The sequence below is a fragment of the Sebastes umbrosus genome, chromosome 22 (genome assembly GCF_015220745.1).
Source record: "Sebastes umbrosus isolate fSebUmb1 chromosome 22, fSebUmb1.pri, whole genome shotgun sequence".
In the NCBI taxonomy this organism is placed as follows: domain Eukaryota; kingdom Metazoa; phylum Chordata; class Actinopteri; order Perciformes; family Sebastidae; genus Sebastes; species Sebastes umbrosus.
The window spans coordinates 256799-284298 of NC_051290.1; the positions used below are offsets into that span (position 1 = coordinate 256799).

The window sequence follows — 27500 nt, forward strand, 5'->3', positions numbered from 1 at the left end:
AGCAGAAGAAGAAGAAGCTACATCCGGTCCTCTTCATGATGTTTAGTTTAGTTTAGTGACTATAAAGACTATGAAACATCACAGACTCACAGACGCGCTGAGCACATGATGAAATAACGAAAGTAAAGTTGCCTCAGAGACGCTTCTGCGCATGCGCAGAACTGACGTCTGTTGTGACTAACTGTTTGAACTCTTTGACCGAATTTAAATTGTAAAATATATAAATATTCTGGATGATACTGAAGAAGTACATTTTATTTGTGCTTATTATTAAAACACATTTACATGTAAATCAGACGTTTTTTAGCGTCTGTAGAGTTTATTTCATTATATAGCCGCTTTCACACAAACATCATGCAGCTCAACGTGCTTCACATAGAAAACAACAATATTAATACAGTTTTTAAGACTAAAAATTACAACAATAAAATATAAAACACCACGAAGAGACGCAAAACAACCACAAAGAGACACAAAACAACCACAAAGAGACACAAAACAACCACATAGAGACACAAAACGACTACAAAGAGACGCAAAACAACCACAAAGAGACACAAAACGACTACAAAGAGACGCAAAACAACCACAAAGAGACACAAAACGACTACAAAGAGACAAAATAATTTTTTTTTAAAGAGAGATGTAAAACCAGAGCGCAGATTGAACTTTAAGTTTCGAGCCGTTTTGTTATTGTAATAAATAACTGAGTGGATAAATGAAGACATTACGATCACACAGGAATCTGAACCGCGGCACAAACACCAAAACACATCTGTATTTCACATCCATTTTATTATAGGAGTTATTAAAACATCTGGAGACAAACATGGAGGTCAAAGAAGATATTAGACTGTTTTTATCTGAACATAAGAAGCAAGAAACACGACATAAAGCTGAGAGAGACGCTCCGAGGCTGCATTTATACGTATTAGTTGTTACAAATGATATCTCCTGTAGCGTGGTGGGATTAGCGGGCTAAGTTAGCTAAGTAGCCTTGCGTCCGACCAGCGGGCCGGTGGCCAACGGCAGCGCTGTAGAGATAAACTGAGGGCGTATAAATCTCTAGATGTCTATAGTTAACTCTCCTTCAGTAAAGTCAGTCACAAAGAGAGTCGGACAATATCAGAGAAGCGTTTCAGAGACGGAGAGAAAGGGTTGCTGATAGTTTAGCCTCCAGCTAACACGGTGACGTCATCATGACGTCATCATGACATCATGATGACGTCATGACGACGTCACGGTGACGTCATCACTAAAAGGACCAGAGGAACCCGGCCGGTGAAAGAAAAGCTGAATGAGAGACGAGTTACAGAAGCTAGACAGGAAGTGATGTCATGACGTTCATACATCGGGCCAATCATGTTTCTGGAGAAAGTGCGGCCTCGCCCTCAGGAGGCGTGGTCACACCCCAGGGCATGCTGGGTAAGTAGTGCGCCAGCCACTCCCCCCAGCTGCTCCTGGGCCCCTCCCCTCCTCCTCCACCTCCTTTCACCTCCCACCCCCCACCACCCAGTCCAGCTCCTCCCTCCCCCCCAACGCCTCCTCCCTCTCCTCCCTCAGAATTACACTGTAGCACTTCCTGGAAGCTCCTCCTCCTCCTCCTCCTCCACTCCTCTCCTCTCCTCGCCTCCTCCCGCCATCTTCTGCAGAGACCCGCCACTCCTCCATCACATCCCTCCATCCCTCTATCTCCTCCTCTTTGCTTAACACACGGTACAATGTCTTCCTATACACTCCCTTGTCCTCCCTCCCTCCTTCTTCCTCTCTCATCGCTCCTCCTCCTCCTCCTCCTCTTCCTCCTCCTCCTCCTCCTCCTCCTCCTCCCTTCGGCTCCAGAGTGACGAGGAGTCTTTCATTCACTCCTTCACCTCCTCCCTCGCCGTCCTTCCCTCCATCTTCCCTCAACATAGCTTCTCCTCCGTCTCTGTGGACGAACAGCACCGAGCGATACAGCGCCATCACTCCTCCTCCTCCTGCCACCTCCTTCCCTTCCCTCCTGTTGTACATTAACAGCCTCACCGCCTCATCGCCTCCTCCCCTCCTCGCCAGCGCCAAGCTCAGCGACTTGTAAACCCGCCTGTACCAGATGACCAGCCACGCCAGAGTCGCCAATATGCACGCCGCCGACGCCACGCACAGCAGCAAGCACCCTGCGAAAAGCCAAAAACAGAACACCCCCGCACCTCTGACAGCCCGAAATTCACCGCCGGCGGGTTCATCGATCACCCACGAAGGTGCCGACGTGGTGGTTGCCTTAGCGATGGTTGCCTTAGCGGTGGTTGCCTTAATGGTGGTTGTCTTAGCGGTGGTTGCCTTAATGGTGGTTGCCTTAATGGTGGTTGCCTTAGCGATGGTTGCCTTAATGGTGGTTGCCTTAGCGGTGGTTGCCTTAGCGGTGGTTGCCTTAGCGGTGGTTGCCTTAGCGGTGGTTGCCTTAATGGTGGTTGCCTTAATGGTGGTTGCCTTAGCGATGGTTGCCTTAGCGGTGGTTGCCTTAATGGTGGTTGCCTTAGCGGTGGTTGCCTTAGCGGTGGTTGCCTTAGTGGTGGCGGTTGTTGTGACTACCCGTTGTTTCGGTGTTGTCGATGTTACGGTTGAAGGAGCAGATCTAGGTTTTGTTGGTGTAGCTGTTAGCATGTTAGCAGGACTTTCAGTTGAGGGTCTGACAGTAGGAAGAGGGGGACGGGGGGGCCTCGGTATGCAACCTAACCAACGGTCCATCACCTCTGGACCCTGATCTGGTGAAGGTTTGGTACCGTGTGACTACTCTGTGGTGCTCAGTGCTGGATTCTACTACGAACGCTGGTGTAGCAGTTGAAGTGGCAGTAGTAGGAGTAGGAGCAGTAGTAGTAATAGGAGTAGTAGGAACAGGGGTAAGAATAGGAGCAGTAGTAGTAGGTCCGATCGGATCATATTCTTCCTCAGTTGAACACAGATCGTCTTCTTCCAGTTCAATTAGAGGTTTACCCTGATGGAACGGTGGAGAGTCACACACCTGAGAACAGACAGCAACCAACAAGAAATAAGTCACAGTAAGCTTAAGATGAGATCAGATCTCTCTCGTCTCTAAGATAAGATCTTCGGTATGCTTCACACTAATTAGTTCGTACAAAGCTTTGTTTCGACCACGTCTACAGGCGTCTGTCTTTACGTCTTGTTTGTTGCCGTTTCCTGTTTTTAGGACTCACCACTTTCTTCACGTCTGTCTTGATGATTGGGCCATTGCGGACGTAGACGTTGAAATCGAATTCGTCAAGGTATCTGAGGAAGTAAAAGATGGAGCAGGAGCACTCCCAGGGATTGGCTGAGAGGAAGAGGTACGGCACCTCCTCCTTCTGGCTGAACCAATCATCTGGCATCACCTTGATCTGAAAGGAAAAGTCCTGCAGTTTAAGACATGCCAACCTCCGCCCCCTACAGGCCAGAAGATGAACTCATACCATCGGTGAGTGAAGTAACTGTTCTGTGGTGTGTGTTCTCCCACCGTGTTGTTCTCCAGGTAGAGGGTCTCTATGGCAGGGAGGGGGTGGAGCATGAGCTTGGGAAGCACCTTGATACGATTGGACGACAAGTCCAGGATCTAGAATGCAGGAAGGTCAATCAGGAGAGAACCAATGAGGAGTCAAGCATTCTTCGGTAGAAAACTAAGGTCTTAAAAGTATGCGTTGTAACTTCTTAACAAGCTACCTTTACGGTATGCATCCTAACTTCCTAACAAGCTACCTTCACGGTATGCGTCCTAACTTCTTAACAAGCTACCTTCATGGTATGCGTCCTAACTTCTTAACAAGCTACCTTCATGGTATGCGTCCTTCCTAACAAACTCCATATGCAACATGCGTCCTACCTCCCAAACATGCTATGTTCACATGCATCTTTCCTTGCTAACAACATGCGTGCTAACCCGCTGACCTCCAGCTTGCTGAGTCCAGAGAAGGTGTGGTCGCTCAGAGAGTCCAAGGCGTTGTTGTCCAGGTAGAGTTCAGTCAGAGCGGGACAGGCAGAGAAGGATCCGTCGGAGAGGGACGTCAGACGGTTCCACCCCAGCCGGAGGACACAGAGGGTGGGCAGGATCGGAGTAACGCTGGAGGTCACCTCTGGAATCTGGAGACGCAGAAAGTCATGAAACTGTTTAATTCTAAAGAGAGAATAAAACATTACTTAATATTGATATCAACTGGCTTTAACATTATTGATTCATGTTTAGACACCTTGTTGCCTGTGAGGTCAAGCTCATAGATGTTTATGAAGATCTGGAAGGAGGACCAGGACAGACTGGAGAACAGGTTGTTGGGAAACAACATAACCTAAAAACACACAGAGAGAGAGTAGAAGAAGAAAACCATTTAAAGCCGTCAGGGTTTCCTGTCAAACTGTCATCTTATCGGTCTGAAACAGGAAGCTTGTGTCTCCGCTGTGGTCTCGTCCTGTCAGTCAAACATTCCAACCAATCAGGGTCGAGTTCAGCCCTGACAGCCTCCGTAGAGTCCTCACATTTTAAAACTTATGTTTTAAAACAATTTATACAAATTAATGTTTTTCAAGCAAATTGTAATTAAAAACTACCAAAATTATTCACCAAGAGGAAGAAAATAACTAATAGAAAGCAACATGAAACTTCCCCAGTTGATTACTGACATTAAGGCAATTATGTTTTCTGAAATGTTATGTTTAATATGCTAATTAAATATGTGCTTATTTTCATACATTTCCAGAACAGAAATCTGAATATTGGATAAAGCCAGCTTCAAAATGATGGTTTCATTTTGTTGACATATTAGAGTCAAAGAGTTTTACTTTATATCACTAACTAACTAAACTAAAACTTTAGAGAAAACGGCCTGTAAAGATATAGATTATAAAATTTCATACATTTTGAAGACACTAGAGGTGAATAGGGTAAAACCTGTAACTAATAGATATCACCATGAAACTTCCCCAGTTGATTACTGACATTAAGACAATTATTTGTTGTATTACAAGTTTTCTGAAATTGTATATTTAAATATGCAAATGAGTCATTATCTTAGTAAATTTGTGCTAATTTTCATACATTTCCAGAACAGAATTTCCAAAAGCAATAAAGTTGATTTCAAAAATTCCAGATATCCTGATGGAACCATAAATATTATTTCTGCAAAAAAACTAAACTGACTTCGTCTCCGTCCAGCAGCCGTCGGGTGTTACGTGGCGTTACCTTGGTCGAGGTTTCGAATCCCCTCGGGACGTCGCTGAAGCCGAGCGCCGTGCAGTTCTCCCTTGTCCGGTCGTCCTTGTCCTTGTCGCGTTGGCAACCGGCCCACGCCGTAACCGTGGCAACGTGGGAGGACAGGACGAAGAAGAGGAGGAGGGGGGCGATGAAGAGCTGCATTCTGAAGAAGACCCTCAGCTCCTGAAAGACGGTGAGAGACTGAGAGGAGAAACCAGAGAGAGGGAGGAACCACCCAGACTGGACTGAACCAGGAACCATCTGCTGGCTTGATTGACAGGTACTGAAGCAGGAAGTGGGATAAGACCCAGCTGTTGGTGTGCTGATAGACAGATGTGTTTCTCTTTAGATATTAGTGTTGTCTCCTGCTTCCTCGTTGTGTTTTTCCTGCTGTCTGTGGTCACAAAGCAGATGATGATATACTGAATAATACTGACACATATTACTGCTATAGAAGATCCCAACTGCTGCTGCAGAGTCAGTTAGTTCAGATCAGAAAGTCTCTCAGTAACACAAACTAACTAACCGATGGATGCAGCGGTAGACCAGCAACTCCACTGTTCAGAGAGGGGAAATTACTGTTTTATGAATGGAGTCTGGCGGCTTTGAAGAGAGCAACACAACAGCTTCAGTTCCCCGTCAGAAAGGGCCGTCTCATTATCTCTGGCCATGGCACAGAAAGTGACTTCAGGAATGATGGCTACATGCCCAATCACATTTGTGAGCTGGAATGTTAAGGGGATGAACCATTATGTGAAACGCAAGAGAGTCCTGACACATTTGCATCAGTTAAAGGTGGATATTGCTTTCCTTCAGGAAACTCATCTGAATATATCTGACCATTCACGTTTGCATACTAGATGGGTTGGTGAAGTTTATCATTCAAAATCTCAGTGTAAGTCAAGAGGAGCAGCAGTCCTTATTAGCAAGCATGTGCCTTTTATTTCTTCCCAGATTTGTGCAGACCCAATGGGCCGATATGTGATTGTTACAGGCAAATTATATAACACCCCAGTTATCTTAGCTAGTGTCTATGCCCCTAATTGGGACGACGCTGCTTTCTTCACTAATTTCTTCTCCCGATTACCTGATTTAAACGAACATCATTTGTTGATAGGTGGAAACATGAACTGCGTGATATCCCCTAGTCTAGACCGTAGCGCTGCCAAAACTACACCAACTTCTAAAGCTGCCCTTTCAATTCAGCTGTTTCTCGATACCTATGGGGTGGTTGATGTTTGGCGTGCTCTCAATCCTACTGCTCGCAAGTATTCCTTCTTTTCAGCGGACCACAAAACATTTTCACGCATTGATCATATCTTAATGGATAAGAATCTTCTCCCTCTGGTGCAGGAATGTGACTACCATGCAATTGTAATCTCTGATCATGCTCCCCTTAAACTGAAGCTTAATCTACCAACGGGGCCAAATTATTTCTTATAACGCACATCTACGGAAAACCAGAAATTTTCATGCTAATGAATTGATGACTAAGATTGGTAATCTTGACTCACAATTGGCAACATCCCCATCAGCCGATGGCATTAAAGAACGTTTACTCCTCCAAAAAGAATTTGATCTATTAACCACACAAAAAGCTGAGAACCTCCTGATTAGATCTCATCATACATACTACGAGCATGGTGATACAACAGGGAGGATCCTTGCACACCAACTTCGCCAAAAAGCAGCAAGGCAGGCAATCCCTGAGATCCGGGATGAGTCTGGAATGGTCTGTATAGATCACTCTGCCATTAACTCACGCTTTATGAGGTTTTATCATAACTTGTATACATCTGAATCGTTGAGAGATGATTACTTGATTAAATCATTTCTTCAAAGTGTTGAGATCCCTCATATAGACCCTGTGACAGCTGCCGAGCTAGAGTCTCCGTTTTCAATTGGAGAAATTGAGATGGCCATCAGGAGTATGCAATGTGGAAAATCCCCTGGCCCTGACGGGTATCCATCGGAATTCTTTAAGAAATGTTCAAATCAATTGGCTCCAGTTTTAAACTCTGTATATAACGACTCCCTGTCAGCTGGCTCACTGCCTGAAACATTACAACAAGCTACCATATCACTTATTCTGAAAAAAGGCAAACATCAACAGGAATGTAGTTCCTACCGTCCTATTTCCTTGATCAATGTGGACAGCAAAATCCTAGCAAAAATGATTGCTCGCCGTCTTGAAACAATCCTCCCAACCATAATCTCGCCTGACCAGACGGGCTTTGTAAAAAATCGACTGTCCTCTTTCAACATCAGGTGCTTATACGATATAATTTATGGTCCCTCTCCACCCGACGAACCGGAAGTGGTGATATGTCTAGATGCCGAAAAGACTTTTGATCGGGTGGAGTGGGACTATTTATTTTGTACTCTTGAGAGATTTGGATTTGGACCAAATTTTTTGTCGTGGATTAAAATACTATATAATTCACCAATGGCAGCAGTGCGTACTAATAATAATATATCACCTCCTTTTCAACTAACACGAGGGATAAGACAGGGGTGTCCTCTGTCCCCCCTTCTTTTTGTGATTACGATTGAGCCGTTGGCTATAGCTTTGCGTAGCAATAAGGATATTAAAGGTATTACAAGGGCAGGGTTGGAACATAACATCTCGCTATACGCAGACGATATGCTACTCTTTCTGTCTGACCCACCCTCCTCTCTTCCTGTAGCTCTTAATCTCTTAATTGAATTTGGCAAAGTTTCTGGCTATAAAGTAAATACACAAAAAAGTGAATTGATGCCCATAAATTTGGCAGCAAGAGACTCCCTGTTTATTCGTACAGTGCCGTTTAAAGTGTGCATGGACAAAATTAAATATCTTGGTGTGTGGGTCACATACAATTTTAAAGACCTCTTCTCAGCAAATTTCCCTCCTTTCCTGTCCTCTCTCAAGGAGGATATTAATCGTTGGGATCTGCTACCCTTATCTCTGGCAGGTAGAATTAACGCTATAAAGATGAACTTATTGCCTAAACTTCTTTATATGTTTAAGCCTATACCAGTCTTCTTAACTAAAACATTTTTCATTTCCCTGGATAGAAAGCTTTCTTCTTTCATTTGGAGTAAGAATAATCCACGTATACGCAAAGCTATACTACAGAGGCCTCGGCAGCAGGGAGGGCTGATGAACACCTCATTACTTGCCTTATTATGCTCTAGCCTGCCATATTCAGAGCCTATTACTAAATATACTTCTAACCCAGTTGTTATTCATTCTTTAAAAATTTGGAAACAATTCAGACAATCCTTCGAGATCTGGAAATTTTCAATACTGGCTCCCATCGTAAATAACCATGCATTCCTGCCACCTTTGACGGATGCCTTATTCAGTGGTTGGCAGAGAAATGGGATTTGTTCATTTAAAGACATGTTCATAAATGGCTCATTTGCCTCTTTTGAGCAGATTGTTCAGAAATTCAATATTCCCAGGTTACACTTTTTCAGATACCAAAAATTTGCAGCTTCATGTCTTCAAATATCATTCAATTCCCTACACAGCTGCTAGACACGCTCCTAGACTCAATCAATGACATCACATCATCCAGAAAGGGAAAGATAGGTGACATATATTCCTTATTAATGAGAGAAAATATGACAAGTCAGATATATACCAGTCCAAACATGTTTGTGCAATGCATTGTAAGAGTTGTATTAGCAAAATGTATAAATAAACTCTGTTTAAAAAGAAAAAAAAAGAAAGGGCTGTCTGTTGGTAAAGAGGTGAAGATATTCTAAATACAGCGTACACTTACGTGTTTACTCTTTACCTCGGCGTCAGACAGCCCTTCCTGACGGGGATACTGTATATCGCTCTCTGCAAAGCCACCAGACTCCATTCATAAAAACATTCATTTACCCTCTCAGAACAGAGTAAACATACAACCCCACTTCTTTCAGTTATTTCCAAACTGATCACAGCTAACGTTGACTCAGCTAGTGCTAGCGTTCACACTATTGATAACCTTATTGATCAGCTTACTGTGCTAACCTACGTTAGCTTTATGCTAACGTCTGTCAGGAGGGAAACAGTGAATCAGGAGTCGTGTTTCATTCTTATTGACAGTTTATTGCCATCATGTTGTCTGCAGGTAGAGCCTGAGATTGGTTCCTGATGCAACAAAAACAACAACAACAGACACAACAACCCAACAACAGACACAGAGACAGGTGTGAAGGGGCTGTGAGCCAATAGCAGGAGGGCTGGGCCATGATGTCATCATGATGTCATCATGTCTGTTCTCCAGAGTCCTGACACAGTGACATCATGCTGTGATGTCACAAAGTTATGAGGCTGTGGTTGGTGGAGCAGAGGGGGGGGGGGCAGTCAGTTCTAGAATGTTCCGGGGATTCTACAGAGTGTGGTTACCATGGCAACGCCCCCACCCACCCCTCAAACCTCCAAAACTAAACAGACGATTAGAAGAAGACAATAAAATATCAAGCCAAAAACAGAACACCCCCGCACCTCTGACAGCCCGCGAAGGGGCCGTCGTGGTGGTTGCCTTAGCGGTGGTTGCCTTAATGGTGGTTGCCTTAGTGGTGGTTGCCTCAATGGTGGTTGCCTTAGTGATGGTTGCCTTAGTGGTGGCGGTTGTTGTGACTACCCGTTGTTTCGGTGTTGTCGATGTTACGGTTGAAGGAGCAGATCTAGGTTTTGTTGGTGTAGCTGTTAGCATGTTAGCAGGACTTTCAGTTGAGGGTCTGACAGTAGGAAGAGGGGGACGGGGGGCCTCGGTATGCAACCTAACCAACGGTCCATCACCTCTGGACCCTGATCTGGTGAAGGTTTGGTACCGTGTGACTACTCTGTGGTGCTCAGTGCTGGATTCTACTACGAACGCTGGTGTAGCAGTTGAAGTGGCAGTAGTAGGAGTAGGAGCAGTAGTAGTAATAGGAGTAGTAGGAACAGGGGTAAGAATAGGAACAGTAGTAGTAGGTCCGATCGGATCATATTCTTCCTCAGTTGAACACAGATCGTCTTCTTCCAGTTCAATTAGAGGTTTACCCTGATGGAACGGTGGAGAGTCACACACCTGAGAACAGACAGCAACCAACAAGAAATAAGTCACAGTAAGCTTAAGATGAGATCAGATCTCTCTCGTCTCTAAGATAAGATCTTCGGTATGCTTCACACTAATTAGTTCGTACAAAGCTTTGTTTCGACCACGTCTACAGGCGTCTGTCTTTACGTCTTGTTTGTTGCCGTTTCCTGTTTTTAGGACTCACCACTTTCTTCACATCTGTCTTGATGATTGGGCCATTGCGGACGTAGACGTTGAAATCGAATTCGTCAAGGTATCTGAGGAAGTAAAAGATGGAGCAGGAGCACTCCCAGGGATTGGCTGAGAGGAAGAGGTACGGCACCTCCTCCTTCTGGCTGAACCAATCATCTGGCATCACCTTGATCTGAAAGGAAAAGTCCTGCAGTTTAAGACATGCCAACCTCCGCCCCTACAGGCCAGAAGATGAACTCATACCATCGGTGAGTGAAGTAACTGTTCTGTGGTGTGTGTTCTCCCACCGTGTTGTTCTCCAGGTAGAGGGTCTCTATGGCAGGGAGGGGGTGGAGCATGAGCTTGGAAGCACCTTGATACGATTGGACGACAAGTCCAGGATCTAGAATGCAGGAAGGTCAATCAGGAGAGAACCAATGAGGAGTCAAGCATTCTTCGGTAGAAAACTAAGGTCTTAAAAGTATGCGTTGTAACTTCTTAACAAGCTACCTTTACGGTATGCATCCTAACTTCCTAACAAGCTACCTTCACGGTATGCGTCCTAACTTCTTAACAAGCTACCTTCATGGTATGCGTCCTAACTTCTTAACAAGCTACCTTCATGGTATGCGTCCCAACTTCTTAACAAGCTACTTTCACGGTATGCATCCTAACTTCCTAACAAGCTACCTTCACGGTATGCGTCCTAACTTCTTAACAAGCTACCTTCATGGTATGCATCCTAACTTCTTAACAAGCTACTTTCACGGTATGCATCCTAACTTCCTAACAAGCTACCTTCACGGTATGCGTCCTAACTTCTTAACAAGCTACCTTCATGGTATGCGTCCTAACTTCTTAACAAGCTACCTTCATGGTATGCGTCCTAACTTCTTAACAAGCTACTTTCACGGTATGCATCCTAACTTCCTAACAAGCTACCTTCACGGTATGCGTCCTAACTTCTTAACAAGCTACCTTCATGGTATGCATCCTAACTTCCTAACAAGCTACCTTCACGGTATGCGTCCTAACTTCTTAACAAGCTACTTTCACGGTGTGCATCCTAACTTCTTAACAAGCTACCTTCACGGTATGCGTCCTTCCTAACAAACTCCATATACAACATGCGTCCTACCTCCCAAACATGCTATGTTCACATGCATCTTTCCTTGCTAACAACATGCGTGCTAACCCGCTGACCTCCAGCTTGCTGAGTCCAGAGAAGGTGCGGTCGCTCAGAGAGTCCAAGGCGTTGTTGTCCAGGTAGAGTTCAGTCAGAGCGGGACAGGCAGAGAAGGATCCGTCGGAGAGGGACGTCAGACGGTTCGACCCCAGCCGGAGGACACAGAGGGTGGGCAGGATCGGAGTAACGCTGGAGGTCACCTCTGGAATCTGGAGACGCAGAAAGTCATGAAACTGTTTAATTCTAAAGAGAGAATAAAACACGTTACTTAATATTGATATCAACTGGCTTTAACATTATTGATTCATGTTTAGACACCTTGTTGCCTGTGAGGTCGAGCTCATAGATGTTTATGAAGATCTGGAAGGAGGACCAGGACAGACTGGAGAACAGGTTGTTGGGAAACAACATAACCTAAAAACACACAGAGAGAGAGTAGAAGAAGAAAACCATTTAAAGCCGTCAGGGTTTCCTGTCAAACTGTCATCTTATCGGTCTGAAACAGGAAGCTTGTGTCTCCGCTGTGGTCTCGTCCTGTCAGTCAAACATTCCGACCAATCAGGGTCGAGTTCAGCCCTGACAGCCTCCGTGGAGTCCTCACATTTTAAAACTTATGTTTTAAAACAATTTATACAAATTAATGATTTTCAAGCAAATTGTAATTAAAAACTACCAAAATTATTCACCAAGAGGAAGAAAATAACTAATAGAAAGCAACATGAAACTTCCCCAGTTGATTACTGACATTAAGGCAATTATGTTTTCTGAAATGTTATGTTTAATACGCTAATTAAATATGTGCTTATTTTCATACATTTCCAGAACAGAAATCTGAATATTGGATAAAGCCAGCTTCAAAATGATGATTTCATTTTGTTGACATATTAGAGTCAAAGAGTTTTACTTTATATCACTAACTAACTAAACTAAAACTTTAGAGAAAACGGCCTTTAAAGATATAGATTATAAAATTTCATACATTTTGAAGACACTAGAGGTGAATAGGGTAAAACCTGTAACTAATAGATATCACCATGAAACTTCCCCAGTTGATTACTGACATTAAGACAATTATTTGTTGTATTACAAGTTTTCTGAAATTGTATATTTAAATATGCAAATGAGTCATTATCTTAGTAAATTTGTGCTAATTTTCATACATTTCCAGAACAGAATTTCCAAAAAGCAATAAAGTTGATTTTAAAAATTCCAGATATCCTGATGGAACCATAAATATTATTTCTGCAAAAAAACTAAACTGACTTCGTCTCCGTCCAGCAGCCGTCGGGTGTTACGTGGCGTTACCTTGGTCGAGGTTTCGAATCCCCTCGGGACGTCGCTGAAGCCGAGCGCCGTGCAGTTCTCCTTTGTCCGGTCGTCCTTGTCCTTGCCGCGTTGGCAACCGGCCCACGCCGTAACCGTGGCAACGTGGGAGGACAGGAGGAAGAAGAGGAGGAGGGGGGCGATGAAGAGCTGCATTCTGAAGAAGACCCTCAGCTCCTGAAAGACGGTGAGAGACTGAGAGGAGAAACCAGAGAGAGGGAGGAACCACCCAGACTGGACTGAACCAGGAACCATCTGCTGGCTTGATTGACAGGTACTGAAGCAGGAAGTGGGATAAGACCCAGCTGTTGGTGTGCTGATAGACAGATGTGTTTCTCTTTAGATATTAGTGTTGTCTCCTGCTTCCTCGTCGTGTTTTTCCTGCTGTCTGTGGTCACAAAGCAGATGATGATATACTGAATAATACTGACACATATTACTGCTATAGAAGATCCCAACTGCTGCTGCAGTCAGTTAGTTCAGATCGGAAAGTCTCTCAATAACACAAACTAACTAGAAAATGCATTTCCTGCTGAAAATGCGTGGGAATGCTGACAGCTGAAATGTATTGCAAAGCATTGCTGAAAATGCAGAAATGTGAAATTACTTGCCTAAAAATATGAAAGCTCAAATGCATTGCACTGCAGAAAACCCTAGAAGATGAAATGTACAACTGGCAGAGTTGGAAGCTGAACTGCGTTAGCTGAAGAAGCTAAGAGCTGAAATACATTAAGCTAGAAAAGCTGGAAGCTGAACTGTAATACTGTCAGAAGTGGTACATTTGAATTTTCCTGAATAGGTGGAAAGAAGAAATGCTTTATATGTATATCAGACAGATGAACTGCATTGCTAAACACAGACAGAGAGAGAGGGAGAGAGAGAGAGACAGAGAGACAGAGAGACAGAGAGACAGAGAGAGAGAGACAGAGAGAGAGAGAGAGACAGAGAGAGACAGAGAGAGAGACAGAGAGAGAGAGGCAGAGAGAGAGAGAGAGAGAGAGAGAGAGACAGAGAGAGGGAGAGAGAGACAGAGAGAGAGAGAGAGAGACAGAGAGACAGAGAGAGAGAGAGACAGAGAGAGAGAGAGAGACAGAGAGACAGAGAGAGAGAGAGAGAGAGAGACAGAGAGAGAGAGACAGAGAGAGAGAGAGAGACAGAGAGAGACAGAGAGAGACAGAGAGAGACAGAGAGAGAGAGAGAGAGAGAGAGAGAGAGAGACAGAGAGAGAGAGAGAGACAGAGAGAGAGAGAGAGAGAGAGACAGAGAGACAGAGAGAGAGAGAGACAGAGAGAGAGAGAGAGACAGAGAGAGACAGAGAGAGAGAGAGAGAGAGAGAGAGAGAGAGAGAGAGAGACAGAGAGAGAGAGAGAGAGACAGAGAGAGAGAGAGAGAGAGAGACAGAGAGAGAGAGAGAGAGAGAGCGAGAGAGAGAGAGAGAGAGAGAGAGAGTAGTATTTGGGTGAAATAAACCTTTAAAACTATAAGTGCTTGGACAGAAATAGTATTTTGACTGTCTGACACTTAAAATCTATAAGTCGTTACACAGAAAGTGGTATTTGGGTTGAAAGTTGTGGTAGGAGTTGTAGTAATAGTAATAGTAGTAGTAGTTGAGGCAGTAGGAACAGCTGCAGGAGCAGTAGTAGCAGTATTGGTAGCAGTAACATCACTGGTAGTAGTAGTAGCAGTAACAGTAGTAGTAATAGTAGTAGCGGTAGTAGTAGTAGTATCAAAAGGAGCAACAGTAGTAGTAACAGTAGTAGTAGTAGTAGTAGTATCAAAAGGAGCAGCAGCTGTAGCAGCAGCAGCAGCAACAGTAGTAGTAGTAGTAACAGTAGTAGTAGTAGTAGTAGTATCAAAAGGAGCAGCAGCTGTAGTAGCAGCAGCAGCAGCAGCAACAGTAGTAGTAGTAGTAGTAGTATCAAAAGGAGCAGCAGCTGTAGTAGCAGCAGCAGCAGCAGCAACAGTAGTAGTAGTAGTAGTAGTATCAAAAGGAGCAGCAGCTGTAGTAGCAGCAGCAGCAGCAACAGTAGTAGTAGTAGTAGTAGTATCAAAAGGAGCAGCAGCTGTAGTAGCAGCAGCAGCAGCAGCAACAGTAGTAGTAGTAGTAGTAGTATCAAAAGGAGCAGCAGCTGTAGTAGCAGCAGCAGCAGCAACAGTAGTAGTAGTAGTAGTAGTATCAAAAGGAGCAGCAGCTGTAGTAGCAGCAGCAGCAGCAACAGTAGTAGTAGTAGTAGTAGTATCAAAAGGAGCAGCAGCTGTAGTAGCAGCAGCAGCAGCAGCAACAGTAGTAGTAACAGTAGTAGTAGTAGTAGTAGTATCAAAAGGAGCAGCAGCTGTAGCAGCAGCAGCAGCAACAGTAGTAGTAGTAGTAGTAGTATCAAAAGGAGCAGCAGCTGTAGTAGCAGCAGCAGCAGCAGCAACAGTAGTAGTAGTAGTAGTAGTATCAAAAAATTACTGTTTTATGAATGGAGTCTGGTAGCTTTGAAGAGAGCGACATAACAGCTTCAGTTCCCCGTCAGAAAGGACCGTCTGTTGGTAAAGAGGTGAAGATATTCTAAATACAGCGTACACTTACGTGTTTACTCTTTACCTCGGCGTCAGACAGCCCTTCCTGACGGGGATACTGTATATCGCTCTCTGCAAAGCCACCAGACTCCATTCATAAAAACATTCATTTACCCTCTCAGAACAGAGTAAACATACAACCCCACTTCTTTCAGTTATTTCCAAACTGATCACAGCTAACGTTGACTCAGCTAGTGCTAGCGTTCACATTATTGATAACCTTATTGATCAGCTTACTGTGCTAACCTACGTTAGCTTTATGCTAACGTCTGTCAGGAGGGAAACAGTGAATCAGGAGTCGTGTTTCATTCTTATTGACAGTTTATTGCCATCATGTTGTCTGCAGGTAGAGCCTGAGATTGGTTCCTGATGCAACAAAAACAACAACAACAGACACAACAACCCAACAACAGACACAGAGACAGGTGTGAAGGGGCTGTGAGCCAATAGCAGGAGGGCTGGACCATGATGTCATCATGATGTCATCATGTCTGTTCTCCAGAGTCCTGACACAGTGACATCATGCTGTGATGTCACAAAGTTATGAGGCTGTGGTTGGTGGAGCAGGGGGGGGGGGGGCAGTCAGTTCCGGGGATTCTGCAGAGTGTGGTTACCATGGCAACGCCCCCGCCCACTCCTCAAACCTCCAAAACTAAACAGACGATTAGAAGGAAAACAATAAAATCTAATTTATAACGTAAAACAAACTTTAGATTATGATTCTAAATTAACCCGGAAACACACACACACACGCACGCACGCACACACGCACACACTCACGCAGGCACGCACACGCACACACTGACGTCCAACACACACACACTGGAACACACACACGCGGTTGCATGAGGGTGAAGAAGCTCCCTTTAGCAGCATCCAAAAGAACCCAACATTAATGACACTTTATACTTTATAATAATTATATTAATAATAGTGATGATGACGTGATGACATCACAATGTAGGCGGGGTTAAAATACAGGAAGCAAATGAATACACGAAGAAAGAAAAAACAGCCAATCAGAAACCCAGAAAAATAAAAAAAACAGAAAAATAAAAACCATAAACAAAAAAGGAAACTTTGTTTCCCATCATGCCCGGCGGTGGCAGCAGGTTATCAAGATTGTCCCGTGATTGGTCGATTCTGGAGACGGCAGAGCAAAACAGAAATACGATTCTGCTGATGTCATGCTGCTCGGGCCAATCACAATCAATCATTCATCATCATCGTCATGGCGACTCCCGCCCAGACTGGGCCGGAGCGCTCCCATTTGTTGGTTCTGACCTTTTTGGTGAAAAGGTCTTAAAGTCACGGAGCGCCATTATGCTCCACTCGTCATCTCCCACAATGCCTTGCTCTGTGTGTGGGGGGGGGGCGGGGTTTAGGCGGTGCCGCTAACTCCCAGCTGACAGTAAACGTGTCGTCATCATTCAGGGCGGCGTTCAGGGTGACGTGGGAAGTTGGAAACATGTGGCAGGTTATTATGATTTCCTATATTCCAGAGGTGCAGTAAACACAACAGAATATTAATTAACTCTGATTATCAACGTGATGATTGATTAATCAATAATGAAAATGATCGTTAATCGCAGCTTTAAACTCGTCATCAAATGCAACATTAAAAGCCACAATTTCCAACTTCCCGTTGCCCCTGAAGGCAGCAGTTTATTCCTCGTCCCTTCGTGGACATAATAACTTCTTATTGTCGGATCCTTTAAATCACAACACGTCATCGTGTCTGTTACTACTACTTCTTCTTCTCTTACCCACCACCTGTCTCGTACTACATTTCCCAGAGTTCCTTGCTCCCTACGTGCGCCACAATCCATCCTACGATCTCCCAAAACAAGTCCTACAATCTCCCATGAGGCTTCACTTGCTACATTTTCCCACGATTGCCAGAGACAGTGAAGGCGACACATTAAAACACGTCGCAGCAATAAATTCATCTTCATAAAAACATCGAGACAAAATACGTCGGATACACTTCAAATATACACACAACGCTTTAAAAAGAGTCAACATGCGAGTCTCAACATCTACACCTCTTCCTCCTCCTCCTCCTCCTCCTCCTCCTCCTCCTCTCCGTCTGTCTGTCTGTACAGCAGTGTGTCCATCAGGAGGCGCCACAGAGCAGCTTTCTTTGGTTTGTAGCACTCAGCGACGCATTCAATGTCAAACGGGAGAAACTACGAGCTTCACGCTGTCGGCTGTTCGAGTGTCTTTAACCTTCTAGTTATAAACGAAAATATATATTATATATATATATTATATATATATTATATATATATATTATATATAACTATATATATTATATAATATATATAGTTATATATATATATTATAAACACGGAGGTCGATTTCTTCACATATAATAAACCCTCTTCTCTGTCAGTAACCATGGTGACGTGGTTAGTAACCATGGTGACGTGGTTAGTAACCATGCTGACGTGTCAGTAACCATGGTGACGTGTCAGTAACCATGGTGACGTGGTTAGTAACCATGCTGACGTGGTTAGTAACCATGCTGACGTGTCAGTAACCATGGTGACGTGTCAGTAACCATGGTGACGTGTCAGTAACCATGGTGACGTGTCAGTAACCATGGTGACGTGTTTAGTGGAGGCAGAATAATTCTCTGAACACGTTAGCTAACGCTGGCTAGCTAACGCTGGTTAGCTAACGCTGGCTAGCTAACACTGGCTAGCTAACGCTGGCTAGCTAACGCTGGCTAGCAGGTAGTGTTGTCTTGTTTTTTTTTAACAATGTCTGAATAAAATGCTAGTTCCTCTCAACATGTGCCGTGACTCTCTCTCCAGGATCACCAGAGGTAGTTGAGAACGTTAACGTGAACCAACGGGACCAGATTAGACCCCTACGCCGCTGGAATTAGCGAGCTGAGCTAGCTAAGTAGCCTTGCGTCCGACCAGCGGGCTGGAGGCCAACGGCAGCGGGCCGGTGACCAGCGGGCCGGTGACCAGCGGGCTGGAGGCCAACGGCAGCGGGCCGGTGACCAGCGGGCCAGTGGCCAACGGCAGCGGGCCGGTGACCAGCGGGCCGGTGGCCAACGGCAGCGCTGTAGAGATAAACTGAGGGCGTATAGATCTCTAGATGTCTATAGTTAACTCTCCTTCAGTAAAGTCAGTCACAAAGAGAGTCGGACAATAGCAGAGAAGCGTTTCAGAGACGGAGAGAAAGGGTTGCTAATAGTTTAGCCTTCTGCTAACAGCAGCTAACGGCTCACGTTAGCTGCTGTTAGCAGAAGGCTAAATATTAGCATCATTTCCTCTCCGTCTCTGAAACGCTTCTCTGATATTGTAGCTCTAGAGCTCCAATCACAGTTACTCATCTCTAATGTCTGAGATCTGGATTCAGACAACAACACAGCAAGAGGACATTTAGATGTGGAGCTTTAGCCCACTGCTAGTGTTAGCCTCCAGCTACTGTTAGCCCACTGCTAGCGTTAGCCTCCAGCTAATGTTAGCCCACTGCTAGCGTTAGCCTCCAGCTAATGTTAGCCCACTGCTAGCGTTAGCCTCCAGCGTTTAGCCTCCAGCTAATACCGTGACCTCATCATGACCTCATCATGACGTCATCATGACCTCATCATGACGTCAGCACTAACAGGCGTCTATCCGTAGTGTTTTGCGTTTTGATATCGTTGATTAGTCACGTTATGGCGGTCTCTGTTGAGAGGATATGACATCACAGACACGTCAGTGTTGAGATGTGTGAAGTGAAAGTGAGGCGTTTGAGGTCATTCAGAGTTTCTATCAGCAGACTTTACTGTTTAATCTGAAATAATCGTAGTGTTCATCGTGTCTAACACTTCCGTGTTGCTGAAGTCGCACAAACTGTAAATCCCATTCAACATGAATGCTGGCTAGGCTAGGCTAGGCTAGGCTAGGCTAGGCTAGGCTAGGCTAACACTTCCCCCTGTGCACCACATAGTAGCCACTCTTTGCTCCCTGCGCAGGCTAACAGACTAGCCCGAGTTAACGCAGACCTCTCAGGCTGAACCCGGCCAGTTAGCCTCCTGGGCTAACGGCGGCTAATAGCGAGGAGCTAAAACACTCGAACAACAAACCAACGTACTTCACCTTTAAGTTCAAAAACAACAGGAGACTTCTGCTAACTGGAGCTAGCCACAACGGGCTAACCCTTCAGCTTCTTAAGGCATCTTTTTAGCGATCAATGACATCATGTACATCTGTACGTTAACTTCCTGTTTGACAAACGACTAAAAGACAACAGCAGCTAACGCGTGCTAACGTAGCGCTAGGAGCTAGCTACACACACACACACACACACACACAGCAGGGTTGTGTGTGACGGGCCGACTCAGTATCGTAAAACACACGCACACGCACACACACACACACTCTACAGCATCAGGACCGCCGTGTGTCCCGCAGCCAATCAGAGAGCTCCCTGGTGTCGGAGGTCAGAGGTCAGATGGGCGTCTCCTTGTTGTTTTTGAGGTCCGGTGCGCTGAACTGCCGTCTCATCCTGGGCGGCGTGATGAAGCCCCACCCCCCCCGGCGGCGGCAGCATCATGTCAACGGGAGGGGGCGGGGCCCCGGGGCGCGGCAGGCTGTGGTAGTTGGGGTGAGGTCCTGGCTGGAATGGTGCATTATGGGGGCTGTAGTAGGGGTGGTGCTGGAACGGATGGTGCTGCTGGTGATTATAATAGAAGCCTCCGTCTCTGTCTCTGTCTCTGCCTCCTCCTCCTCCTCCTCCTCCTCCTCTCCCGCCTCCTCTCTCTCCTCCTGGCGACACCCCCCTCCTCTGTCTCGGTCGCCCCTGGTGACCACCGCCGCCGCCTCCGCCTCCGCCTCCGTGATGCTGGTCGCCGTCATAGTTGCCGTGGGCGGAGCTGTCCAGAGAGTTGCGTCGGTAGCGGCGCTGCTGGTTTTGGTTGTTGCCGTGCTGCTGCTGCTGCTGCTGCGGATGGTAGTAGATGCCGCCCTGGTTGCCTTGGTTACGCTGTTGCCAGGCGCGATGGGGGCTGGGGGTGCGCATGCGAGGGGGCGGAGCCTGGAAGGGGAGGGGCAAGAGAGCAGGACCCTGAGGGGGGGGAGGTGACGGAGAAGCTTTCCCCTCGCCTCCTCCTCCTCCTCCTCGCTCTTCCTCCTGCTCCACCCCCCACTCTCCTCCCCCCTCCCCCAGACCCAGAGCGTACAGGGCGGCGCTGGCTGGTCCCCATGACAACCGGTGGGCAGGGTTACTCTTGAAGGGGAACTTGAGCTTGCACTCCTGGGGGGGGATGAAGCGTCCGGTCCCGGGGAGGTGGACGGGGACGACGGGGACGCTCTGACCTGCAGGGGGGGGAGACAGGACATGGTCAGGTGACTCCTTTAACACGCATCATAATGACGGTCATGTGACCTGCTATCTGACCCTGGTTCTGGTTCAGGCCTCGCAGCTTCTTGGTGATGTTCTGCTGCTGCAGGTTCAGGATGCGCTGCTGTTCCTGTTTGAGCCAGCGGAGGCGCCCTCTCCTGAACGCCGGGTCCTCGTCCATCAGACGCTTCACTCGGACCTCCGGCTGGCGGGGGGGCTTGTCGGCTACGCCCTCGCCGTCGTCCCTCTGAGGTGACCCGCCGCCTTCTTCGTCGTCTTCTTCTTCTTCTTCTTCTTCTTCTTCTTCTTCGCCGTTCACGTCGTTGTCCTGGAAACAAAGAGGACTGGTTACCGTGGAGACCGGTGACCAGCTGACGGACCGTGTGTGTGTGTGTCCCTGTGACGTACCGGGACAGGTATGATGCTCTCCATCTTGATCATCCTGTCTCTCAGAGCCTTGATCTCCTCGTCCTTCATGTTGTTCTGCAGCTTCACTTCCTGTCACAGTCACAGACGCATTATTTACTTTATGTTACAGGAAGGTCGTTAAATCACATTCACGCCGAGAGCACGAGTCGGACCGCCGGTATCATCTGTGCTCGTCTCCATGGATACCAACAACATGTCCTCCATCAGTCATGGAAGAAATCATGCCATGTTGGTGAAGTCCCAGATATGTCAGAAAACCAAACGCCGTCGTGTCTGGGTTCATAACGTCACCCGGCGGCGAGCTACTACTACTGCGGTATGAACCCAAAATAAACACAAATAATATCAATAAACAGATCAAAAGTGTGCCGAAATAACTACATCATGGTGCTGATTAGGTAAAAGCCTGAATTCATGCTTTGTCAGGTCTGTTACCATGACGACAAGCAAACAACCTTTAAATTGCTTGTTTTCTGAATGGAGTCTGGTTGGATCAGTGCCAGGCTAGATCAACATAAAGTCATCAAGGCATGAATACGGCAGCGACGTTGTTTCATGACGCAGCAAATTTCTCGCTTGAAATATCTCCGCGTCTACTCGCCTCTCTGTTTGTGACGGCGGCGTGTGACGGCGGCGTGTGACGGCGGCGTGTGAAACCACTTTCGTGTGTCAGACGACTCACCTCCAGAATGTCAGTCAGTTTATCGATGTGAGCCTTCAGGTCGTATGCCTTCTTCACTCCTCCCTCGCCGGTCTCTCCTCCTTCTCCTCCTCCTCCTCCTCCTCCTCCTCCTCCCCCTCCTCCTCCCCCCTCCTCCGTGGGGGGGCTCCTCTCCTCGCCGATGCCCACCGTGTCACAGACGTCCTGGGCGACAGCCCTCCAGTTCTCCCTCTCGTTGGGGTCTTTCTTGGCGTACATGCGGCTGAGCTCCTTCATCTTGACGATGGACAGCGCCTCGATCTCCTGGCGGGAGTGACGGAAGTCTCCCAGCGCCACCTGAGGGGGGAGGGGCACGTTAAAAACCAATAACTCTATACTGGTTTAACTGGGACAGTGACCTGTGTGTGTGTGTGTGTGTGTGTGTGTGTGTGTGTGTGTGTGTGCGTGTGCGTCTGTGTGTGTGCGTGCGTGCGTGCGTGCGTGCTTGCGGACCTCGTAGCAGATCTCTTTGACGGCCTGCATGCGGAGGTCCTCCATGGTGACCCGTTTGGGGTCTTTGCTGATTCTTCTCCTCTGAGGGATCTGATAGACTCTCAGAGGTTCTCTCCTCTTCCCACTGCTGGGGAGACCACAACGCTTCACTATGGACTGCACCTGGACACGGGGGGACAGAGAGAGACAGGTGAGACCACACAGACAGGTAGACAGGTAGACAGACAGACAGACAGACAGACAGACAGACAGACAGGTAGACAGGTAGAGAGACAGGTAGACAGACAGACAGACAGACAGACAGGTAGACAGGTGAGTGAACCTTGTTAGCAGGCAGCTTCTCTCTGAGGGAGGTGATCAGCCTCCAGCTCTCCTCACAGGACCGTTTGTCTGAGTCATCTCCGCTGTCGCTGTCTGCATACTGAACACACACAGATCATAGATTATAGATGATTGATTATGGATTAAAGATGATTGATTAACCGATCAGAAACCAGGTGATCAGGTATAAATCAGACCAACCAGTCTGTGTTGCTCCAGCAGCAGGTCAGCCTCCTCCTTCTCTCTCCGGTACTGAATCTCCATGTCCTGCAGTCTGAGACACACACCAACCAACCAACCAACCAATCAATCAATCAATCAATCAATCAATCAATCAATCAATCAATCAATCAATCAATCAACCTGTTCATCTACCAATCAATCAATCAATCAATCAATCAATCAATCAATCAATCAATCAACCTATTCATCTACCAATCAATCAATCAATCAATCAATCAATCAATCAATCAGTTAACCTGTTCATCTACCAACCAATCAATCAATCAATCAATCAATCAATCAATCAATCAACCTGTTCATCTACCAATCAATCAATCAATCAATCAAATCAATCAACCTGGTCATCTACCAACCAATCAATCAATCAATCAATCAATCAATCAATCAATCAATCAATCAATCAATCAATCAGTTAACCTGGTCATCTACCAACCAATCAATCAATCAATCAATCAATCAATCAATCAATCAATCAATCAGTCTTGTATTGACGAACCTCTTCTCCATCTCCAGCTTGATGTCGATGCCCTGCTTCTCCAGCAGCTCCTTCTGGGCGTAGTTCCAGTCCTCCGGCTCCCCCTGCTGGTCGGCCGTGACGCTGCGCTCCCTCTCCAGCCTCGCCTGCTCCGGGTGGTTGAACCGGAACACGTGGTTCTTCCCCATCACGATGCGGTTACCTAGCAACCCACACTCGTTTATACAAGGCGCCCTTTTTTCAAAACAAAAGCTGCAGAAAGTGCTTCACAATAAGAGCACGAGTGGTAAAAACGACGACTAAATGACTCAGTCATAGCTCCTCAACCACGAGGCCTAGATCAATACATCTGCTCTCTTCTGAAAGGTAACAAGCTGAGGAATATGAAGAAACTGTAAATAAACTAAAATATATTACCATTCCAGAGTGAATGGAGATGCAATAAAGGAAAAAAATAAGATTTGTGCCTCGTATAAAATGTACATTTCAGAGGTAATATCACCATTAAAGCAAAGATCCAACAGATAATGATGCAACTGAATATATTCTACTACAACTGCTTTATGCAAATATATGTATATAATTATAATGGAAATCAATTAACAACACTAAACAATGACAAATATTGTAAATATTGTAACTGCTTGTGATTATCATAAAGTCTGTAAAGAGGAGACTCGTGGGTACCCATAGAACCCATTCATATATCTGGAGGTCAGAGGTCAAGGGACCCCTTTAGAAATGGACATGACAGTTTTTCATCGCCTTTTAATGTCGGAAAAATGTTTGACAAATCTCTGATAAATATTCGAAAAATGTTTGAAAATAAGTTGAAAGAAAAGTGTGGAAAATGTCCAAAAATAAGTAAAACAAATGTGTGAAAAATGTTTGAATAAAGTAAAAAACAAATGCGCGTAAAATGTCCGAAAAAAAGTTTTAAAAAAAGTGCGAAAATTAGTAAAAGAAAAGTGCAGAAATTTTGTGAAAATAAGTCAAATAAATGTAAAAACAAAGTGCAAAAATTGGCCGAAAAAAGTCAGAAAATAAGTAAAACATTAGTTTTCCTAAATAATAATATCGCAATATATTGAATCGTTACCCCCGTATCGGGATACGTATCGTATCACGATACATACGTATCAACACACAGCCCTACTAACAAACGTCCAATCACAGAGCTTCACGCTAAAGAGCCAACGTTCACCTTGTTTCAGGACGACGGCGTCGTCGATCTCCTTCCCGTTGACATACGTCTCCGCTCCCACCAACGGCTCCAGAGTCACCACCACTAGAGACACAGTAGAGAACAGTAGAGTCACAGTAGAGTCACAGTAGAGTCACCACCACTAGAGACACAGTAGAGAACAGTAGAATCACAGTAGAGTCACAGTAGAGTCACCACCACTAGAGACACAGTAGAGAACAGTAGAGTCACAGTAGAGTCACAGTAGAGACACAGTAGAGTACAGTAGAGTCACAGTAGAGTAGAGTAGAGTCATGACCACTAGGACACAGTAGAGTCACAGTAGAGTCACAGTACAGTACAGTAGAGTCACAGTAGAGTCACAGTACAGTCACAGTAGAGTACAGTAGAGTCACAGTAGAGTCACAGTAGAGTCACAGTAGAGTCACAGTAGAATCACAGTAGAGTCACGACCACTAGAGACACAGTAGAGTCACACAGAGGAGAGAGTATGGGGGGGGGGTGAATATGAAGGGGACGTCACCATGGTAACTAGTAACAGTGACTGTTACCTGACAGACTTCCTGGCAGCTTTTACAGAGAGAGAAGAAGAGAGAGAGTCACACCTCCATCATTTAAACACCAGAAGAAGAGAGAGAGTCACACCTCCATCATTTAAACACCAGAAGAAGAGAGAGAGTCACACCTCCATTATTTAAACACCAGAAGAAGAGAGAGTCACACCTCCACCTGTTCACACCTCCATCACTTAGAGAACACCAGCAGCGGGAGGAAACAGGATGAGATTTATTATAATTCTTTATTAACTCTCAAATTTTGTGATTTATTTTTACATAATTTTAAATTCATATTTAAATGTATTTATGCAATTATTAAATTGTATGTATTTATTTCTTTATGAACGATTTTCCCTTTCATTTATTATTTTTTTATCAACTTTTAAATTTATTTGTTTATTTTTGCATTTATTTTAAATTTTATTTTTCATTATTAAATTGCATTTATTCATGCATGATTTTCCCTTTTATTTATTTATTATTATATTATTATTTATTTATTTTTGCATTTATTTTAAATTTATATTTAAATGTATTTATTCATTATTAAATTGTATGTATTTATTTAATAATGCAGGATTTTCCCTTTGATGTATAATTTTTTTATAAACTTGTACAATTTATTTATTTTTGCATTTATTTAAAATGTATATTTAAATTGTATTATTCATTATTAAATTGAATTTATTCATGCATGACATTCCCTTTTATTCATTTATTATTATTATGATTTATTATATTATTATGTATTTATTTCTGCATTTATTTTAAATTTATATATACATTTATTTATTAATTATGAAATTTAATGTATTTATTATGTATTCATTTATTTATTAATTACTTTCCCTTTTATTTTTATTAACTTTTAAATGGATTTATCTATTTTTATATTAATTTTAAATTTCTAGTAGCTGCTTCAGTCTGACCACCGGAGGGCGACCTTCATCAAACATCTGTGTGGACACTTCAAAGAATAAAGACTGAGAAGAGACAGACAGGCAGACAGACAGGCAGGCAGGCAGGCAGACAGACAGACAGACAGACAGGCAGGCAGGCAGGCAGGCAGGCAGACAGACAGACAGGCAGGCAGGCAGGCAGGCAGGCAGGCAGGCAGGCAGGCAGGCAGGCAGGCAGACAGACAGACAGACAGACAGACAGACAGACAGACAGACAGACAGACGTCTCACCTTCTCCCTGCTCGTTGGTCTCACTGACGAACACACAGTGGATCTCCTTTATGAAGTGACCCGACAGCTTGATGTCCACGTCCTGCTGTCCCACCCTGAAACACCGTTTAATAATAATCATTAATAATTATTAATAATCAGCTTTAAATAAACTGATGAATATCACAGAGAGGAAGAGTGCTGACCTGGTGAATCCCTCCTTGATGTAGTAGAGGAGACACTCGGACATCAGAGGGTCCTCGTTCAGGTTCACCAGGTGAGGCGTCTGCAACAGTTTAAAAACTTGATTGAAAAACTTTATTTAAATCCATCAGTTAACAACGTTTGAGTCCCGCAGACGTCAACGATTCATACGTAGCTATGGAGGACGGAACCTGCTAATAATAAATAAATAAATGACTCGATAAATAAAGAAATATGTCATTAAATAAATATTAAAATATTAAACTTCTTTAATTTTCCTTTTTATTTATTTATTTATTTATATTAACTTAGAAATTGTATTAATATATTTTTGCATTTATCTTATTTTAAAATTTATGTATTTAAAAAAAAATCTTTTATGTATTTATTTTTATATTTATACAGTATATATGAAATTTATTTATTTTTGCATTAAATTTAAATGTATTTATTCATTATTTAATTTTATTTATTTATTTATGTAAGATTCTCCCCTTTTATTTATTTTTTATTAACTTTTAAAGTTATTAATTTATTTTATTTTATTTATTATTTATTATTAAAGTGTATGTATTTATTTTTGTATTTATTTATGAATGATTTTCCCTTTTTATTTATTTTAAATTCATATTTAAATGTATTTATTCATTATTAAATTATATGTATTTACATTTGTATTTATTTATTTAAGAATGATTTTACCCTTTATTTTATTTTTATTATCATTCCTCCCCTATTTCTTCCCCCAAACTCTGTATTCTATCAGCAGATAGAAGAATTAATACAAAGGTAAATAAAAAATAAAGAAGCAAATTAAAAAAGAAATAACAATTTATGTCACATTTTATCAATTAATTAATTGCTACATTTATTTTTAATATTATT

General features: G+C 44.3%; 4 protein-coding genes across 10 annotated transcripts in view; all 4 read right to left on the reverse strand.

The window, feature by feature from the left end:
- LOC119481763 (butyrophilin-like protein 3) overlaps nucleotides 1–144 on the reverse strand; it is a 59281-nt gene extending 59137 nt beyond the window's left edge. Inside the window, exon 1 of one of the 2 annotated variants that reach the window (XM_037758962.1) lies at nucleotides 2–144. In XM_037758962.1, coding sequence (XP_037614890.1) covers nucleotides 2–37 — 36 coding nt within the window. In that variant the 5' untranslated portion in view covers nucleotides 38–144. The remainder of the gene's footprint in view (nucleotide 1) is intronic. The other variant, XM_037758961.1, reaches the window with a different exon arrangement.
- Nucleotides 145–1549: 1405 nt separating this feature from the next.
- LOC119481772 (platelet glycoprotein Ib alpha chain-like) lies at nucleotides 1550–5763 on the reverse strand. The gene is made up of 7 exons (XM_037758981.1): nucleotides 5201–5763; nucleotides 4215–4310; nucleotides 3916–4107; nucleotides 3488–3583; nucleotides 3192–3371; nucleotides 2659–2998; nucleotides 1550–2586 (listed from the first exon to the last, which is right to left on the reverse strand). The coding sequence occupies exons 1-7, from the start codon at nucleotides 5471–5473 to the stop codon at nucleotides 2543–2545; spliced, it is 1221 nt and encodes a 406-aa protein (XP_037614909.1). The 5' UTR covers nucleotides 5474–5763; the 3' UTR covers nucleotides 1550–2542.
- A 3512-nt stretch (nucleotides 5764–9275) lies between these two features.
- On the reverse strand, nucleotides 9276–13868 carry LOC119481781 (leucine-rich repeat neuronal protein 2-like). Of its 4 annotated transcripts, none has more exons than XM_037759001.1 (6): nucleotides 12935–13868; nucleotides 11948–12043; nucleotides 11647–11838; nucleotides 10752–10846; nucleotides 10457–10636; nucleotides 9276–10263 (listed from the first exon to the last, which is right to left on the reverse strand). In XM_037759001.1, the coding sequence occupies exons 1-4, from the start codon at nucleotides 13205–13207 to the stop codon at nucleotides 10778–10780; spliced, it is 630 nt and encodes a 209-aa protein (XP_037614929.1). In that variant the 5' UTR covers nucleotides 13208–13868; the 3' UTR covers nucleotides 9276–10263; nucleotides 10457–10636; nucleotides 10752–10777. The 4 variants fall into 4 exon arrangements, with proteins under 4 accessions (XP_037614929.1, XP_037614930.1, XP_037614928.1 ...); XM_037759002.1 differs by having other exon boundaries at nucleotides 10708–10846; XM_037759000.1 differs by lacking the exons at nucleotides 10752–10846; nucleotides 11647–11838; nucleotides 11948–12043; nucleotides 12935–13868 and having other exon boundaries at nucleotides 9276–9732; nucleotides 9778–10263.
- A 5286-nt stretch (nucleotides 13869–19154) lies between these two features.
- The window catches only part of kif1c (kinesin family member 1C), a 29497-nt gene continuing 21151 nt past the window's right edge, over nucleotides 19155–27500 (reverse strand). For all 3 annotated transcript variants that reach the window (XM_037758902.1, XM_037758900.1, XM_037758901.1), the window contains 11 exons: nucleotides 26618–26697; nucleotides 26433–26527; nucleotides 24686–24769; nucleotides 23503–23683; nucleotides 22965–23037; nucleotides 22765–22863; nucleotides 22443–22604; nucleotides 21972–22286; nucleotides 21269–21358; nucleotides 20918–21188; nucleotides 19155–20835 (listed from right to left, as the gene is read on the reverse strand). In XM_037758902.1, coding sequence (XP_037614830.1) covers nucleotides 19937–20835; nucleotides 20918–21188; nucleotides 21269–21358; nucleotides 21972–22286; nucleotides 22443–22604; nucleotides 22765–22863; nucleotides 22965–23037; nucleotides 23503–23683; nucleotides 24686–24769; nucleotides 26433–26527; nucleotides 26618–26697 — 2349 coding nt within the window. In that variant the 3' untranslated portion in view covers nucleotides 19155–19936. The remainder of the gene's footprint in view (nucleotides 20836–20917; nucleotides 21189–21268; nucleotides 21359–21971; nucleotides 22287–22442; nucleotides 22605–22764; nucleotides 22864–22964; nucleotides 23038–23502; nucleotides 23684–24685; nucleotides 24770–26432; nucleotides 26528–26617; nucleotides 26698–27500) is intronic.